The 13,658-nt window shown below is 39.7% G+C and overlaps 1 protein-coding gene across 2 annotated transcripts in view; it reads right to left on the bottom strand.

The window, feature by feature from the left end:
• MBD5 (methyl-CpG binding domain protein 5) overlaps nucleotides 1-13,658 on the bottom strand; it is a 109,059-nt gene that overhangs the window by 30,728 nt on the left and 64,673 nt on the right. The window contains exons 4-6 of one of the 2 annotated variants that reach the window (XM_086898234.1): nucleotides 10,445-10,502; nucleotides 2,692-2,946; nucleotides 2,262-2,396 (exon numbers count right to left, since the gene is read on the bottom strand). In XM_086898234.1, coding sequence (XP_086754360.1) covers nucleotides 2,262-2,374 — 113 coding nt within the window. In that variant the 5' untranslated portion in view covers nucleotides 2,375-2,396; nucleotides 2,692-2,946; nucleotides 10,445-10,502. Of the gene's footprint in view, nucleotides 1-2,261; nucleotides 2,494-2,691; nucleotides 2,947-10,444; nucleotides 10,503-13,658 lie in introns of those variants that run through there. The other variant, XM_086898235.1, reaches the window with a different exon arrangement.

The raw sequence follows: 13,658 nt of genomic DNA, 5'->3' as shown, positions 1-13,658 counted from the left end.
ATTTTTAGAAAAAAAGTGATTCTAAATAACCTTGGTGCTCCATTTGCCTGGGCACACATAACCACTGCAGGCTCCAGGAATAAAAAGGAGCGTGCTGACAATCAGTGAGTGGAAAGGAAGGTCAATCCACTCAATCTGTGGGATGTGGGATCCAGTATTCCAACTGCAGTTGGTTATTTCTCCACAAAACCCAACCAGATTTTAAAAAGGGCCTTTTTTTCCCTGTTCCAGAGTGATTCTGGGCAGAGCTGTAACTGCAAAGTCTTTTTTTGTGTGCACAAAGTTATTGACGCTTCTGTAACACAAAGGATGATCCACAGCTTCCTCTGTAAGAAACTGCCACAAAAATATGGAATTCCAGACTGGTTTGGGTTGAGAAGGACCTTAAATCCAGCTGTTTCCAGCCCTGCCACTATCCCAGGCTGCTCCCAGCCCCGTCCAGCCTGGCCCTGGACACTTCCAGGGATGATTTAGGCCCTACTTAGAAGCCCTGTTTTGCTAAGAAAAGCCCTGAGAGTCAACTCAGTGCCTCTACCAGGTAATGAAAAGCAGTTAATGAATGGATTTAATCTTGATTTAATTCAAAGCAACTGCTGACAGCTGACAGGAAAGCGTCCATGCTTTCCAAGGAGGCACAAACAGAGAGTCTTTATTCAGCTGGGATCATCTATTCCACTTAAATCATGTCAGATATCTTAATATATCCACTAATTTTCCCTGGGATAGCTGTGGAGTCAATACTGTGTGACCTTTCCTTGCCTCCATGAATGCTGTGCATGCTGGCAGGGCAGTGAGGAGGTTGTGGAAACTCAATCCTGGAGGATTCAGCTGCCCTCAGAGCCCTGTGGATGCTCCATGTCAGGCAGGAGATTGGATTATGGGGCTTCCACCCTTTCCCACCAACATGTGGCTTGCACCAAACAGAAGTGTAAAATACTTTGCTTCATCAGAACATCTCAGAGAAGGTGACCAAAAAATTCACCAAAGAATAAAAAAATACATTGGAAAACTTGGGAAGAGGGCAGGAAGAGCATGAGCTTCCCCAAAGCTGCTGTGTAAAACTTGTTAGGGCTGGGGGAAATGAAGTTCAAAAGCTGGTGAGATCATCAGGTACACAAAAATATCAAAGCATTATTTTCCTGATGTCTGGATATGGAGATTATTGGGGGGAAAAAACCCTAATCCACAACTTTTCCTTTCCCATTGATCTGTAAGTGAATTACAGCTGTAATGAGAAATACAAGGGCAGGGTGGTTTCTCTTTGCCATGGGCTGGGTTTGATTCTGCTCGTGGAGAACGAAAACAAGAAAAATCCTGGAATGCATCTGATCCTTTCTGGTAGTTTAAGTGTAAAATTGGAGTGTGCTCTGGCTCATTAAAGACTTTTGTACTGGTAATACACAAAATGTTGTGAGAAGTGCTTATTTTAATCACAGAACAGTGGAAGAAATTTAAGCAAATAACTGCCTGATAATCACATAGGTTTGTGTGATGCAAACCCAATGTCCCCACATTTTATAAAGCTGACTTTGATCTTTTTTCCAATAACATTTAATTTAGGCTCTCTTTGTCTGAACACATTTATTTCATAGCAATTTCAATGCATTTCTTTGTGACCATTCCAGGGTGAAGCAAAAGAAAAAACCCAATAAGCTAAGAAAAATAAATAAATAAACAAATGAAGTACCTAAAACTTTGGATTTAGGTTTATGTTCTTGGGTTTTTCCCCCACATGGGTAATGTGAGGGATCCATAAAAGTTGGAGAACATCAGTGATAGTGAACACAGAACCTTCACAGGCATAAAAAAATGGGTTTGGAGCTACTGAGTAGTCACATGGCTTAAATTTACTTTGAAAAGAATCACGAAATCATAGAATGGTTTGGCTTGGAAGGGATCTAAAGCTCATCCAGTTCCAATCCCTGCCCAGGAACACCTGGAACACCGGGTGGGAACACCTCCCACCATCCCAGGCTGCTCCAAGCCCCAATGTCCAGCCTGGCCTTGGACACTTCCAGGGATCCAGGAGCAGCCACAGCTTCTTTGGGAATTCCATCCCAGCTCCACCCCACCCTCCCAGCCAGGAATTCCTTTCCAATATCCCACCTAAATCTACCCTCCTTCAGCTTCCAAGACGATCTTGCACTTGAGGAACAATTCCTTGGAGTTTTTGAGCGGAAGAAAGGATCTGAGCCAGGAATCTCCTGCTCATTGTGGCCAAACTCCACCAAACACCAGCCCAGCCCCTGAGGTGACCTTACCTGATGTAGAGAACTCCACTTTGGTCCACCCTCCGCTGCCAACCAACGGGAACTTGCACTGCTGGTGGCCCTCCATCCGTGTCCCCTCCGTCACACTCCTTCCCACCATTCATTTTCCTGTTTCTGGTTATGAGTCTTCAAAGATATCAACAGTAAGGTGATATCCTTTTACTACATGTCATCCTGGCCTCCCAAAGCAGGCCCTGCAGCACAGCTTTCCCCAAATCCTACAAAGTGCATCGGGAGGCTCCAGCTCAGTTTGAAACCAAGTCCTTAAAAGTGGCCATTTTGGTTAACGAGTCACTTTCCCATTATAATCCACATTAAATATGCAATGTTTAACTCCTTATATATTCATAAGGATGAACTATATAGATAAAAATTAGTGCTTCCAACTTGGGAAAATCATAATTCACCAATCCTTTGTTACCTGTCAGAAAGGAGAATGGGGAAAAGGAGAATTTCTAGTTCAACAGCATGATGGCTCCAAGCTTGATGACTGTCTAAGATAACTTGTGTTTCGTGAAAGCTCGTCTCATTTTTATAAATATGAGTCAGATCCAATACCTCCAGGTATTACACCCTTTATATGCCACATTATTTTTGTTTTCTTTTTATCTTCTGGTCATGATCCAAGTTGTCTTCTTGAGTTCCTTTGCTGAGTCCTTGGCTCCAATCAAACAGCCTGAAAGATACAGATGTGGGAAACACGTGAGCCATCCTTCTCCAGCCCTGCAGCCCAGTGCAGTAACTCAGGGAGATGTTTACAGCTGCAGCCATTCCCAGAGCTTCAAATCAAAATTTTAAATGTCAATGGAACCATCAAAATAAGGCTCAGAGCAAAGAGCATCCTGCCAGCATTTTCTATTTATATATGTGGATGCAATTGAGCTACATCTTAAAAGCTACAAGAGTGCAACTGCTGTTAAATAGTTGATGTGGAGTTTGGGTGAATTAAGGGATGTATCTTTTCACAGAATATTTTCACATATGCTTCTGTTCAGAACTACCAGCAGATGACTAAATTAATGCCCTTTAAAAATTGTTTAGAAAACTGAATGAATTTCATGTGAAGGAAGCTGCTTCTAGGCTTTGATAATGTCCATAAAAATGCAAACCTCCTGCATTTCGATTGAATTAAAATAATCATCTCACCAAAAAATTGGGTAATAAAAAGGGAAAAGCCAGCAGCAGTGACTGATCTCTGAATACCTTTGAAACAATCTGAATATCCTGGGGAATAAAACCCCCTCAGAGATTTTCTCTCATGACAGAAACTGTGTCATTCCCCCCAAAATAACTTTTTCAAGGTGACCAGGTGAGACTTAACACTTGAGAGTGGACGTTTTATTAAGGTGAGACAAACGTGGAATATGGGATTTAAATAGTAAATACACCAGAAAAGAAACCAACAATCCTAAATTCAAATATAGGATGGCACAGGTGACTGCTGTAGTAACATCACTGGGAGATTTTATTTGGAATCAGGTGTCAATCCTGCCTCATTCCCAACACTAACATTATGCCAACATATTAGAACATAATAAATGTTATGGACCTGACTGATTTTCATAAGAAAAGGGTGTTTTTTTTAAAGCCAGAAATGGAACATATAGACATTTCTGCAATAACACCACATTACATCTATATTTAACAGTAATAACAGCTCCTTCCTTCAAGACCACTAAAGGAAGACTACAGAGGCATAAATATAGTCCTGGAAAATGTTCCCTTAAGTACCCTCATGCAGAACATTCCCTTTAGAAGTGCTGCTTAGAAATGTAAAGTTCCAAATGCTCCAAAAAGAAAAAATAAAAACCCTCACCAGGGTATTTCCAAGAAGGCTGTGGATAAAAGGAGCTGGTTGGACAAACCCCCTGCACTGAGGGGCTGGAATCTAAACAGGGAATTGGAATCCGTCATCTTGGAGGCTTTTCCCAACCTTAATGACTGTGTGATTTCAGATTTTCTGCAGGATGAAGGTTTCTGGAATGGGCTGGCACTGTTCTGCAGGGATCTGGTTCCACTTCCCCAAGAATTCCAAAGGGATGGAATTTTGGGCCAGCCCAAAGGGCCTGGTGAGCTCCTGCCCTGCAAAGGTCACAGAGGACGTCCCATGGACACCTGGTCATGTCTCCTATCAGAACAATCCACCCTTTAATCTCTCAGGCTGGGACACAGAAATAGGATTTGGAGAGCTCTTGGCAACAGTTCAGGGCTCGCTCAGGTTTTCACTTCAGAAATTTGGGGGTTTGAGTGGTTTTATCCTGATTAAGGAGGGAGCAGATGAGGTTTCATCAAAAGCAGGCCAGAATTTACCTTACTGCTGAAAGCTGCAGTGACATTTTTACTGCTGGTCTCATGGAAGGCTAAAACAGGTAAAGAAATTTCCCTGTTATTCTGAATTAATTGAGAATTAACCTTCTGTAATGCAATAAAATCAGAAAATTTATCAAATACTGGGAGCACCCAGTGCAGGGAAGCTGCTCATGTCTCAGCCCAGCTTTGCTGCGGCTCATGTTGACATTTAGGGTCATTATGAGCAAATAATATCCAGCAATTGCTTATTTTTGCAAGAGACACCTCAAAGTAACTTTTTATTTCTACAGGTTCTGCAGCTCCCACTTCACCTCCACCACAGGATTCTCACCACTGAATCAGGTAAACTTTGTCTGGACTGCACCTGAGGACCGAAAAAAGCTAAAAAAAAAACAAAACACTGAACTGATTAATCTGTGGAAAGTATTTAAATATTTTTAGGAAAAAGAGCAGGGTTAGGTGGGATATTGGGGAGGAATCCTTCCCTGGGAGAGTGGGGAAGCCCTGGCACAGCTGCCCACAGGAGCTGGGGCTGCCCCTGGATCCCTGGAAGTGCCCAAGGCCAGGTTGGACAGGGCTTGGAGCAACCTGGGACAGTGGAAGATGAGGATTTGAGGATCTTTAAGGTCCCTTCCATCCCAAACCATGCTGCAATTCCATGGTTCTAAATTCCATTCTCCTCCAGGTACAAAACTACTTCAAACCCTCACACTCCCCTAAAACAGGAGCAGTGGCCAGAGATACTCCCAGCTCCCTTTAGCCTTTATTTAAGGTTAATTACTCCTAAATTTAACCTTTTTGTGCAATTTCCAGTGCTGGGAGGACACCCTGAGGTGCCTGGGCATGGTGAGATCCAGGAAATAGGGTTAAGGCTATTGGGAGTTTCCAATACTATACAAAAATAAATTATATGTAAAACACATAATCTGTGTTTTATAGGAAATGCTCATGGAAGTGAGATGGTTTTCCCAAAAATCCAGCACAGTTCCATGTGGATTCCCACAAAGTAAAGCCCTCAGTAACCTCTGCATGTTGCTACAGGCACAAACTGCCCAGGTAAGGGGTGCCCCCATCCACATTTCCATGCTGAAATTCCATCATAAGCCACACATGGAAAGTTCCTTGGGTGTTATTTGATTTAATTAATTTAATAACAGCACACAAAGCTCTACTGGAGATTTACAACAACAGGAGGAGAGGGAACGGCCTCAGGCTGGGCCAGGGCAGCTCAGGGGGGACAGCAGCAGGAATTTCCCCATGGAAAGGGCGCTCAGGCCTTGGAAGTGCCCAGGGAGGTTTGCAGTGCCCATCCCTGGAGGTGTCCAGGGAATTCCTGGGGGTGGCACTCAGGGCTGGGGACACGGTGGGGACAGCTGGGGCTCTGTGGGCTTTTCCAACCTCAGGGATCCCGGGATTCCACGACTGCACAGCCCCCCCTGCCCTCAATGCACGATTTGCCCCTTCCCCATCCAAGCACTCTCTGAAGCATTTTGGACTGGGATGCAAAAAAAGTTGGATTTTGGACCAAATCCAAAGCGTTCTGGACACTGGAATGAATCCAAAGGTCTGATTTCCATCAGCCATGGAATAAATCCCTGCCCTCAGTAATCTCCACACAAGTCCTGTTATCTCACCACGAGCAACACAACTTCCCACATCCAAACCAGCGACTGCTTTTTGCCCTGTGCCAGCACATGATGTTTAGATTTGTTTTGCAGTCCAGTTTCATTACGATATCCTTCAAAATATTTCACTGGAGAACTATGCAAAACTACACAGAATTCCCTCCCCCCTTTAGCCCCCTCGACCCCTTCCCCACACGGAAAAGTTCTCCTTAATTTTCATCTGCTGGAAGTGTGGTTTCAATTTTTAATGGGACTCTCTCCCCTTTTTTTTCAAATGCTGGATTTCAGGCAGCCTCTTTGCACACTCAGCTGTTAATATTTACTTGAATAATTTTTGACTGTGGGAAAGTGGGAAAAATAGAAAACTCCATAGGATGTGAAAAGAAATTTAAATGAGATATTAATTGTCTGGATTCCAATCTGTTACATATGATATGAATAATATTTATTTTATTAGTAAGTGGACATTGAGCCAATTAAGACAAATTTTTACATTTTACAAATTTTTACTGCAAGTCATGGAATGGTTTGGGTTGGAAAGACCTTAAAGCCCATTTTGTTCTACTCCCAGGGACACCTTCCACTATCTCAGGTTGCTCCAACTCTCAGAGCAATAATTTTTTTCCTATTCAAATATAATCTAAATCTCTCCCTCGTCCTCCAAATAGTTTTGATGTTCCATTACTTTGTTCTTACATGAACTTTGAAATGCCCAACAATTCCATGGATCACAAAGGGGCTCCACAATCCCTGCCTGGCTCTCTGAGGCACAAATCCCAGTTCTTATTTATGGAATGGCCAAATTTTGGATATAAAGCTTTGCAGACATTTAGAAAAAAAAAAAAAACCACACCAAACACTGCTTAGAGACACAAATTACAATCTCGTTTTCAAGGCTTTCCTTTCTAGCACTGAAAAACCTCCAAAATGAGAAATGCTCTCAAATCACAGTCCTGGGGTTTCAGAACTAATAAGAAATTTTAGCTTCTTAAAAAGCATCACTTTCAAAGCACTCAGTGAAAAAGAGTTTTGATTCAGTTACCACTTGCACATTATTAATCTGTTTAAGTCTATCAAAGCAATTAGCCAGGATTCTCCTGTATCATCTAATTAGACACAAATGTTGCATCATTTTTTGGGAATGCTTTCCCAGTTTGAAAAGCAGCATTCTCCTGACTAATTAGATCAGTGGTGAATACTTTATGAGGACCTATTTTTAGGCCAGTGATTCAACAAACAAAAGTGCCTGAAGTAGGAAGAAAACCTTGAATCCTTCAGGATTTTTTTCCTTAGGGTGGTGTCCAGGACAGGGCACAGCTCTACACACGATTTACTCATGATTTACTCATGATAAACAGGATATACTTTGATATACTCTGGCCTTAAAACAGATCTCACCTGTAAATACAGAGTATTCAGAATATTTTGCCACAATCAGAAAATTGCTCTGCGCTGAATGAATTAAAATGAGCATTTGAAATTGCCCCAGCACCAACTCACTTCACACCATTCCAACCAGCTCTGATATTATTTCTAACTTTTAAAGTGGTTTTATTTCTACAACAAGGTTTATATTCTCTTATTTTATACCACTCTTGATGCTGTGGAATTTTTTGGGGATTGGAATTTAACCACTCCATAAAATAATTCCCTGGAGGTGTCCGAGGAACACCTGGATGCAGACTCAGTGCCCTGGGCTGGTGACAAGGTAGGGATTGGCCAGAGGTTGGACTCAGTTTTGGAGGCATTTTCCATCCTGGATGATTCCCTGACAGCCATTTGGATGAATCCACCCAAAAATAACAGAAATCCGTGAGGATTCCAGGCCCCTGTCCCTGTTCTCCTCACCCAGGAGCCCCCTGGACATTTCCCTGCTCCCAGCATGTGGATGGACATTTATTTTCCCAAGCCTCCAAGACCAGGAGCCCAAAGCTACTCAGGAACCTACACTAATGAAACAACACAAAAATGATTTTCATGGAGAAGAACTGATTTATGTCCATGGAATCCAGCTGATTATTAGGAGCAGGTCTCATAAATCCATTTCCTTGGAGCATTTTGGATCAGGGTGCTGTTGAGTAATCAGACAGAAATCTGTTATCCTTCCCACCAGGGAAAAACCAGAGTATCCTCAATTTTGGAGATTTAATTGTGCCAATGAAGCCATCCAAAGCAATGGACAACTGGGCTGAGCTGGGAAGGAACAAGATTCTTTTAGCAGTCCTTAGGGATAGCACCAATCCCTAAAATCTTCTCCCAGGATGACTTTGAACCCATTTTTCCATGGAATTCCCAAAGCTGGAGCAATTTAGGCTGTCACTTCCAACAAAGAATGGATAAAGTCCTTCCTCCCAAGATCTCTGAAAGGCTTAGCACAAAAAACAGCCCAAAAAAATTAAAAAAAGGAAAGAAAGAAAATTATTTTGTTTTTAACGCTCATCCCTGGCTGTTGACTATGGATTTATTAATATTTATTTAAAATTTAATAATATATTTATTATATCCACCCAGGATGCTCTTCCAGGATTTCCACTGCATGGATTTTTTTTTCTTTCCAAGGGAAACAGGTCAGAAATGTGCATGTGACACAGACCTACTTTGTGTCAGCTTGATGGCAGCACTAAGATTTTGTCAAAATTAAAGTTAATATTTGGTGTACACCAGAAATCAGCTAAGAATGATATCACTGTTATCCAAACCTTTCCCAGGGAATATTATTAAATGGAATATTACTGAGAAATATGTTAATGAGAAGTGGAGAAACTTCATATCCACTTAATTTTAGGGGAATTTGGATAAAGGAATGAAGAATTTTCTTTCAATTCTCACGTTTCAGGCTTCTAAAAAGCTGATATTATTCAGCATAGTTCTGTAATGCTTTTATAATGAGGATTATACGAATTTCAGGAATCTCTGATTGAGAATGTTCTGAAAATATCTAATAAACAGATACAGAAATTGAGGAGGAAATAACTGTAATGTTCAATTTTACTGTATAATATTGACTTACAGGTTACCAGGGAAATGGAAATAAATCTTTATTTTGGGAAAATAAAGATTTATTTAAAAGGAAAAAAAAAAAAATTTGAATGGAACTCTTTCAAAAACTGACCATGAAAATTCAATCAGATTTCAGCCAAACAATAAAAAAACAGGAAAAAAAAATAAAAAAAAATCAAGATTCCTGGAAATCTGGAGAAAGGCTCTGAGCACTGGAATAACAATTTTTGAATAGCCCCAGATCTCCATTCATTTTGAAAAATTAAATTAAGCAAGAAATAGCAAAAATGAAGCAAGAAATGGCAAAAAATGAAACCCATCCTCTCATGTTTTCAAGGCAGAGGTCTCTACAAACAAGAATATCAACCTCCTCTGGATCAGACACCTGAAGTTGAGGATGGAGCAACATTTCAATAATTTGAATTATTCAGCCCGAGTTCCTGTGCAGGAGAATGTCAGAACTGTAGCAAGATTGCAAATTAAACCCATAAATTATGCTTTTGTGCCAAAGTAGTAATCATGTGACTGTACTATTTTTAGCCCCTTGGAATTTTTTCTCCAAGTGCCCCTTTTTCAGCTGTTTATTGAATTACGTAGCTCTGCTCAGCAATTTGCCTGATGAAAATACACTTAAGGTATTAAAAAATATATGGGAACAATAAAAATCAGCTCTTCAGACACCTCAGTGCAAACCCTCCTGCCTTATCTGGCATAAATGGAATAATATTGGAGAGTCTGGACTGCCTCTGGACCCTGAAAATCTGATTAATCTCTCCATTAGCAGATAATTACTTGCTAATTGAATGTAGAAGTATTTGGAGAATTTGGACCTACTATTTTATTTGAGAGCGTTTTCTCTGTTTTCTAAAAAATAAGGATGCAAAAGTTCAAGGATATTTAGGAAAAAAAAAAGTGCTTTTAATCCTTTTAAATGCCAAATTTTTCCTTCTTGCTATAGCAGAGATTTATTAGTTATGAGTTTAATCATTTTTAAATCAATCTTGATGAAGATTTGTATACATGACCTTTCCTTCTCCAGCCCCTTTTTCTACTCACACTGCCCTGAGTCAGCTCTTTCCTGAACTCACCATTAGATTTAAAAATATTCTTGCTCACCTTATCATTTGTTTTGTTATTTAATTTAATTTGTTTTGTTATTTAAGGCCCATATAAAGTAATTTTTAATGTATTAATTAAGAGTAGGGTAGGGGATTGAATTGAAAATGCAAAAATCCTGACCTTTTTCCTCATTAAGCATTAGATTGAAGTTGGGTCTGTTCATCTTGTTCACTCCAAGCTGGAAAATAATCAGTTAAAAAACAGAAAATAAGCAATTGTGAGCAACACACTCCACTTAGGATGTTAAGATTCCAATATTAAATGACTCTTGATTATTTCTTCATATTTATAAACACTTAGAAAGGATTCTTGGGATAAATGATGAAATAACTATTTCCATTTATTATTCTGTATACATTTTATTTCTATCAAACATCACAGCATGGAAAAAAAGAATCTAATATTGAAGAAATGTGTGATTTCTTTTTACAAAATCAAACTTACTCCATTGAATCTGAATTCTGGCAACACAGATGATCAAAATTCTTGCCTGTACACACCCCCCCACTACTTTTAAATAAAATTTTGTGCTTCAGGAGTGTCTGGCTGCCCCAACCCCTTCACTTAGATTTACTTTTCAGCAAGCCAAGGTATTTTTAGCCCACTAAAAGGAGCAAAGTGCCTCAAAGTTGGTGTCTGGGTATTATTGGGATGGATTCTTACATAACAATGATGTGTTCACACCATCACCTTAATAAAGATAAATATTCTTGGCCAATGAAGTGTGAGGAGTGGAGCCTGGCTCCTGGAAAATGAAGCAGTTGATTTTAGGATAAAACATTCCTGGGCTGGTGAAACATTCTTTGGAGGGGATTTTCCACTTAAAAAATTTAGTATTAAATTTATTATTAATTTATTAAAATTATTATGAAATTATTTTAATATAATTTAACATATTTTAATTACTATAATTAATATATTTTTGATAGATTTTATATTTTCTTATATATTTATTATTTTATATTATTCATATATCATTAATATATAATTTAATATATTTTAATATAAATTTATTGAATTATTTTTAATGCACAGCAAGGTGGCACCTGGTGGTGATGCTCAGCTCTGCCCTGCCAGGTCTCCCTGGCTTTGCTCTGAAAAACCTGATTTTCCTGTGTGAGAAATACCCCCAAAGCAGACAGAAAAAGTTTGATTCTCTTCAGAAGGATCTTAAACAAAAGGGTGAATCACAGTCAGGCTTGACAAGCAGAAGAGAATTCCACCAGCTCATCAAAGCAGGGAAAAGAAAAATGAGATTAAGGCCCACAGGCACCCAGAAATTAAAACCATGTGGCACTTTAAGAATGCAGTACATCCAAGAGTTGAGGAACAAAGCTCCAAAAAAGATAAGAGCCTGGAAAATGTCCTGCTTCATCCCAACTGAAGGACAATAGATATCCTAACTTACAACTCCAACAGCTCTTTATTCTCTGAAAGCGCCCCAAAAAATGGCTCTGGAATTGTCTAACTCAGATATTGAGGATGTTCTGCTCCAAAAAAGCGAATTATTGAGGGAAATATGGGCAAAGAAGCACTCAGGCAACTCTTTATCACAACATATTTAACATTTGTGCTGCAGGTATTTATTTGGCACCTTCCTCTGCACCAGCTCCTGGGCTCGGCCAAGCGCCAAAGGCTGCTGAACCCAAATTTCACTGCATTGGAAATAAAAGCTTTTCAAAGCATTTTATTCAAGAAAATAAAATAAAATGGTTCATTTGTACTGCACAACTTGGCCTGAAAGGTGTTGTCAGGAATGGAAAAGGTTTGCAGGGAAATAAGACAAATTTAATCCCAAAATTAAGGTGACAGAATTAAAGTGAGGATGTGAATGAAGAGGAATCTCAGGAGAACCTGTGGCCAGTGGGGAAGACCAAAATTTCTGTAATTTCCTCTGGGAGCTCCTTCTTTGTGTGTTTTTAAAAGTTTCCTGACAGTGATAGGTAAAATATCACAGTTTTCCATCCATATTTGCAGTCAGGATGAGGTAAAACAAAAAAAAAAAACCCTTGCCTGTTTCCTCTTTCCATCTCTCCCAAATTACATTTGGTGCAAACTAAACTTGCTTTTTAGTTTGTTTTTTTAAAATCTACAGAGCAACCCCCACCACTGCTTTGATAAAACCCTCTTACCTCTTTTTTTTCTGCCCATCCCACAGAGTTCCCTTTTTTCCTACAATAAACAAACCCAACCCTTTCAGCTGTTCTTTAAGAGCCCTGATTTCTAAATCTGGCAAGGGTTGGTTGCTCTGCTTTGCATTCCTCTGGTTAATATTAGTTTAAATGAAATTTATGTATTAAAATTTAATAAATAGACATTAAAATGTATTTTAAAATAAATGAAGAATAAATATTTTAATGTTTTTAATATTATTTTTTTATAGTATTATTATTTTTAATTATAAGGGTAGGTCCAGTATGGCAAAACACCTCCTGCCTTTGATCTCACCAAGAGCAAACACACACCAAGAAAATCTGGGATATTTTTAAGGAATTAAGGGATTCCAATGGAAGGAGAATCCCAAAATGGTTGGAGGAACCTTAAAGCTGATCTCAGTCCACCCTCTGCCATGGACAGGGACACCTTCCACTATCCCAGGTTCCTCCATCCTGGCCTGGGACACTTCAGGGATGAGGAATCCACAACTTCTTTGGGAATCCTGTGCCAGGGGCTCGTTAACCTCACAAGGATTTACATAAAATTCCACCAAGGAATTTTGGGAGTTCTTGTGTCAGCCCTCCCTAATCAGGGACAGCTCCCATAAAAAGGATTCCAAATGAGTTGTGACCACCAGTGATTCTGTGGGAATGCTGCACACATCACTTTAGAAGGGATCAGACAGAATTCCACATTTCCTCTGAAGAAGAAAGTTCTGGTGAGAATGAAAATATCCTTTAAATCCTTATTTTGATCCAACAGATATTGTACATCCACTCCAGTGACTCACTAAAATTCCCAACACTATTGTGGATGTAACTTTATTTAAAAATAAAAACACACACGTTCCTTCAACTGGGCCACTTCAGATTAGGGATCTCTTCAGCCTTTTCTGGAGGGATTTAAAAAAGCTTTGGAGAAATCTTAAAGCTATGGAATTAGCCTGGTATTTATAGCTCCGTTTCCAAGCGTGTTCTTTGAGCTTCCTAGGACGTTCCTTTTCCCCATCTGCTGGTTGTTGACATGGTGTAACCTTGTATTTTGATTAGGAAAATCTATAAGAATAAGAGCATTTGATTTGATATTACACTGGAGAGGTCTGGCTCCATCTCAGGCAGCTCCACTTTGCTACTCCAACATCATCCAGGGCAGGAATGGTGCTGCAGATTTCCCAACA

This window comes from Cyanistes caeruleus, chromosome 7 (genome assembly GCF_971803275.1).
Source record: "Cyanistes caeruleus chromosome 7, bCyaCae1.hap1.1, whole genome shotgun sequence".
Taxonomy (NCBI): domain Eukaryota; kingdom Metazoa; phylum Chordata; class Aves; order Passeriformes; family Paridae; genus Cyanistes; species Cyanistes caeruleus.
This window is presented reverse-complemented; position numbering and strand designations above follow the sequence as displayed.